The sequence below is a fragment of the Camelina sativa genome, chromosome 14 (assembly GCF_000633955.1).
Source record: "Camelina sativa cultivar DH55 chromosome 14, Cs, whole genome shotgun sequence".
Lineage (NCBI taxonomy): Eukaryota > Viridiplantae > Streptophyta > Magnoliopsida > Brassicales > Brassicaceae > Camelina > Camelina sativa.
Genome location: NC_025698.1, coordinates 19,418,574 through 19,423,711, shown reverse-complemented (window position 1 = coordinate 19,423,711; position 5,138 = coordinate 19,418,574). Strand labels below are relative to the sequence as shown.

The following is a 5,138-nucleotide window of genomic DNA, read 5'->3' as shown; positions in this document are numbered from 1 at the left end:
GGTCACGAGTATGCTATATCCAATCACTATGACCGTCATTGTTTATGGGAAGAGGTTGCACAAAACAAGAAGCTGAACAAGTATAACCATACTGTTATTAATCAACAGTTTGAGTTTTACAAGGCTGATGGGCTGACCAGATTTAACGCTTCGGATCCGTTCAAGCTTCTTCCTAGCAGTAAGTATCTGTTGGTTGACTTATATAAACCAGGATTAGGACCTTCCTTGGGGAGTGTTTTCTTTAGTTAGTGTCTGCTACTGGGTTGCTCGTAAAAAGCACACTGAGTTTTGAAATATTATCTAGTGTTAAAAGTTCATGCGTAATTGAGGTTTTAGATTTTCGCATAAGCAATTGCATCCTTGGTCTCGATATCTTAATAGTTTTTGAAGCCAGTAGTTATATCCCAGCATCTGAGTTATATGCAATATGTGGGTCGAATCCTTATTGCCACCATCCAAGGGTCAATCATTACCTGGTGTTGATCATGCGTATACATTTGTGCTGATTGCTGACAATCTTTCTTCTTTTTTTTTTTTCTAATCTTAATTGCAGATGTTCCAGAGGGATCTTTCATAGTACGAGCTCATACTCCCATGTCGAACCTATTCTCCTGTCTTTGGTTCAATGAAGTGGAACGCTTCACTCCCCGGGACCAGCTGAGCTTTGCTTATACTTACCAGAAACTAAGAAGGATGAATCCTGATAAACCATTTAATCTTCACATGTTCAAGGTAAAGATCTCCTTTTGAAAAGTCTCCATGATAATAATTCTGCTTAACCTGACAATAAGCTGCTTGATGAATATCTAAAACATGGACCACCTCCTTGTGTGTAAGCTTGATTTAGAATTGTAAAGTCAAAAGTGCTCTTGACATGAAGTGAACTAAAGTCCTCCTATAAACTAGTAATAGAGAGAGCCACACCTCGAATGCAGTGACTTGTCTAGTCGTGGAGGTAGTATGTAAGGTTGTAAGCTGAGTCATTGATGTGGGTCATCAAACTTTGTAACAATTGAACCGGTCAGTAGGAAATAATAATACTGTGTCTAAGATGTGTTGATACCATGTTGGTTAGTATTAGAATAATATCTTAGGGAACAGAGAGGGTCTCAAAACTGATGCTCTTTTTCATGGAGAAAACAGAACCGATGGATTTTGGAATTGTGAATTGGGTTCTTATTATAGGTCTGAGTAGTTAAGAGTATCAAGAACCAGATTTTCTAAGTTTCCATGTTTTGTTTGTTTTCTCATCTGGATTTCAGGATTGCGAGAGAAGAAAGATTGCAAAGTTGTTCCGGCACAGATCATCAGACGAGAAGCGAAACCTTATACAAGCATCAATACAGTAAACGACTCTATTCTGTACCGAGCTGTATCCGTCGTGTATATTACTTTGAGGCTCTACTGCTATACTCGCAGTGTCACGTGGAGAAAAGACCACTTTTTCTTTGCTCCATGACTTAGAAACTGCTGCAGGAAGATCCAGATGTTGTACATTGGGACCGAGTCTGTTGCTTGTGGCGACTACCAGAGGAGGTTATACGAAAAACAGTGTGAGGTGATTTGTAGATTTAGGCGGCGTAAAGAGTTGAAACTCTGAAAGAAGACAGAAGGGGCTTGATTTAGATTCATGAAAGGGTCCTCCATTTTTATTCAATTCATTGCTTTGTTTTTGTCTGTATCACTTATCATGCCACAATTTACCCTTAGAAAATATACTCATCCCCTATATATTATTTGATAAAAATGATTTCTCAAACTTTGCTGATATCTCACTCTCTCATGTCTACTCACAAAAACAGTCACATAACATTACAAGATTTTTAGCAGGTAGAAAAAGCGGAATTAGAACAGTTGATAATGGATACAAATCCAAAATGTCATATGCTTTAAACTGAAATGGTAGCGATGGAATTGGTATTTACATTTCGCATCGTCGTTCTTCATGTACATGGTTCTTTTAGTTTTGTTCCCCAATTTATCGAAAGAATGATATTAGCAATAAACATGCAGAAACGAGAGATCTGCAATCAGTAGATTAATTACGACCTAGAAAATGGAAAACTTGCGCTTCACAAAATCAAAGAAGAACAAGGTTTCATTGGCGCGTCTTTCCATCATGCCACTCCGTATAAACTTTGGGGAAAGCAGCAACCCGCCGGTGAAAACCACAAAGCCCATCGTGAGCAGCCATGACACTGACAATCTCACTGGCCACCACCGCCGTAAGAACGCTGTCCTCTTCACGGCCACCTCCGTCCCCGTGCAAACCCCATTTACCACAAAGAACAAAGTGACCTCCCATGTAGGAGTCTCACGGGTTATATAGAAGTATACAAGCTCGTGAAACAAACCGGAGACAAGGAATGTTACCAAATACCCCATGAACCTAGCCCAACCAGAATTCATTTGGCGTTGGCAAGCGCCCCGCACAGGATTGTTCATGCCTGACCGGAGGATAGCCGAGACCATGAGGTTCCAACGGCGACCCCAAAAGTCTTGAAGAGAGGTGGCTAAGTATGGTTTGTTGAATTGTGGCTCGAGATCACACCCAAGAGCTATACTTAGCAGAACTTTGAGGGGATCTAAGAGAATCTCAAGCTCCACGTATAGATGCAAATAGACCCAATAGCACAGTTTGAGGCAGAAAATGACTGTAATTGTAGACATGTAACACAACAACATATATCATGATTTTAATGGCGTAAGCTCGTTTATGGAAATGGTTTTGAGATGGCTGAGATTTAGGGTTTTGCTGAAGCTTGATGGGGAAGCAAGTGAAGCAAACAAATTTGATAAGATTAGGGGCAACTGGGCAAAGAGGTCTGTTATGAGCCAAAGCCTTGGCCTTAGTTCTTGTTATCACACCTGTTGCTTAAACTTAGAACAAGAGATTTAAGAGCTAACTTCCCTTTAACCCGATTCTCTCCTTGAGAATTAGGTTAATTGTTGGAAGCTTCAAATTCTCATTAGCATAAGAGGGTTCTTATATAGAACCTTACACCGACCTATCTCTCTATTAAAAATAAATTATATAAAACCTTAAATCTAATAAAAAAAGGAATAATACCATAATTCCAATAATCATATCAAAACCTAATAATCATATCACTACTCCCCTCTTCCACGTGAAGCTTGTCTGCAAGCTTCAGATCATGGCATGTCCTCCTCTTCAATTGGTTCGTCGTCTTGATTAGCACCATCATTGACGACCGTGATCTGAAAAAGGACTGGTTTGCAAACATGCCTTCGGGTAAAGAATTCATCACAATTGAAGCAAATACCTTTTGCTCGTCGCTCTTCCATTTCTGCGGTGGTCAATTTCTTCAAAAATAGTTGTTGAGGAGTCAGTTTCTCTTCTGTTTGTCGGGGCAACTGAGCTTCCTTGTCTTTCCCACCCTTGGAGCTCTCACGATTTCCTGTCTTAGGGAACAAGACCGAGTGTTGATCTATTGGTGCCAAATGTCCTCCAAACGTCCGTGTTCGCTTGTCATTATCGATCTTGTATTCATTATCTCTAGCATATTCCATTGCTTCAAATATTGTCTCTGGCCTCAAATACTCAACTTCTTTTCTCAAAGAATCAGTTAAACCCACACAAAACTGCCATAGCTGCTGATCTCCCGTTAACTTCGTTTGCCTTACCAAACATTCCTTAAACTGCTCACAATACTCGTCTACTGTGCCGGTGTGTCGTAGATTACTTAGATCACCCATAGGATTTACTGCATCTGTTCTGCCAAATCTACTTTTGCAGATTTTCGTAAACTCTCCCCAACCCAGACGATGCGTAATTAACCTCCGCAAATTGGTATACCAATGATGTGCTTTATCAGTCAACACAAAGGTTGCTTGATGCACTTTTGCATCATCGTTGAAGATTCCTTGATCCTCAAAGTAGTCTTCACACTTCTGCAGCCACTCAACAGCATTCGTTGACCCATCATATACCGGAAATTCCATCTTAGACGGTGGAACTACGATTCTCTCAGCCTCACTTCCTCCACTCTCTCTTCTTGCAGCTCCACTTTTCCAAACAGCCCCCTTGTGTACCCTAAAGTACCCCATCATGTGAGTTGATCGCTCTTCTTGTGGAAGTTCCCCAATTGGCCTCACCAACCATTCTCCACCACCATCTTGCAATCGGTGACCCTGTTCTCTCCCCATAGAACGTTGTGCCCAAGGTCCACTAGAGGAAGTGCCTTTACCGTCTCCTCCGTTGGTGTTGATATTTTTTTCTGCTTTAGAAACCAATGCTGTGTCTTTTTCAGCCTCCTCTGCTTCAACTCCCACCACCGAGGCCAAAAAACGAATTTTTCCTAAGACCTGTTGCTTATCGGCTTTCATAACTTTCCTGATCTGGGTTTGCTCTTCACGAACCTCTTCCATCCTTGACTTATTCTGCTCTCGCTCCTCCTGCTGGTCCGCTTGTATGGACTCAAGGGCGGCTTGGTGTGAGGTTGAAGTCTGCTAGAGTTCACCTAGGTCAGCTTGCATATGTCCGAACGATCTATTCAAGTCTTCAAGCGCCTTCATAACTTGCTCAAACTGTGATGTAGTCATCGCCCCTTCTCCCATTGAACCGGCTTGCTATGATACCAAGTTGTTATGAGCCAAAGCCTTGGCCTTAGTTCTTGTTATCACACCCATTGCTTAAACTTAGAACAAGAGATTTAAGAGCTAACTTCCCTTTAACCGCAACTCTCTCCTTGAGAATTAGGTTAATTGTTGGAAGCTTCAAATTCTCATTAGCATAAGAGGGTTCTTATATAGAACCTTACACCGACCTATCTCTCTATTAAAAGTAAATTATATAAAACCTTAAATCTAATTAAAAAGGAATAATACCATAATTCTAATAATCATATCAAAACCTAATAATCATATCAAGGTCCTTGATCAAATGCAAACAGGATAAGCTTTAAACTGGCCATCCCGGAGAGGTAAAACGCCGTGGAGTTAGAGAAATGCACAGAGGAGAAGGAAAAAGGAAGAACAAGAAAAAGAGCACATATGGGAAGAACAGATAATAATCGAAGAATACCAATTTTAATATTGGTTGGGATGTAGTAACAGTATGATACTGAGATCATTGCATATATCCAAACTAGGATGAAGTTCTTGAGTTCTTCCTCCAT

General features: G+C 40.7%; 1 protein-coding gene and 1 pseudogene across 2 annotated transcripts in view; one reads left to right on the top strand and one right to left on the bottom strand.

Annotated features, from left to right (window-relative positions):
• The window catches only part of LOC104742011, a 6,934-nt gene extending 5,164 nt beyond the window's left edge, over positions 1-1,770 (top strand). Inside the window, exons 6-8 of one of the 2 annotated variants that reach the window (XM_010462969.1) lie at positions 1-178; positions 554-732; positions 1,263-1,770. In XM_010462969.1, the coding sequence (XP_010461271.1) occupies positions 1-178; positions 554-732; positions 1,263-1,349 (444 nt within the window). In that variant the 3' untranslated portion in view covers positions 1,350-1,770. The remainder of the gene's footprint in view (positions 179-553; positions 733-1,262) is intronic. The other variant, XM_019236238.1, reaches the window with a different exon arrangement.
• LOC104743787 lies at positions 2,050-5,138 on the bottom strand (annotated as a pseudogene).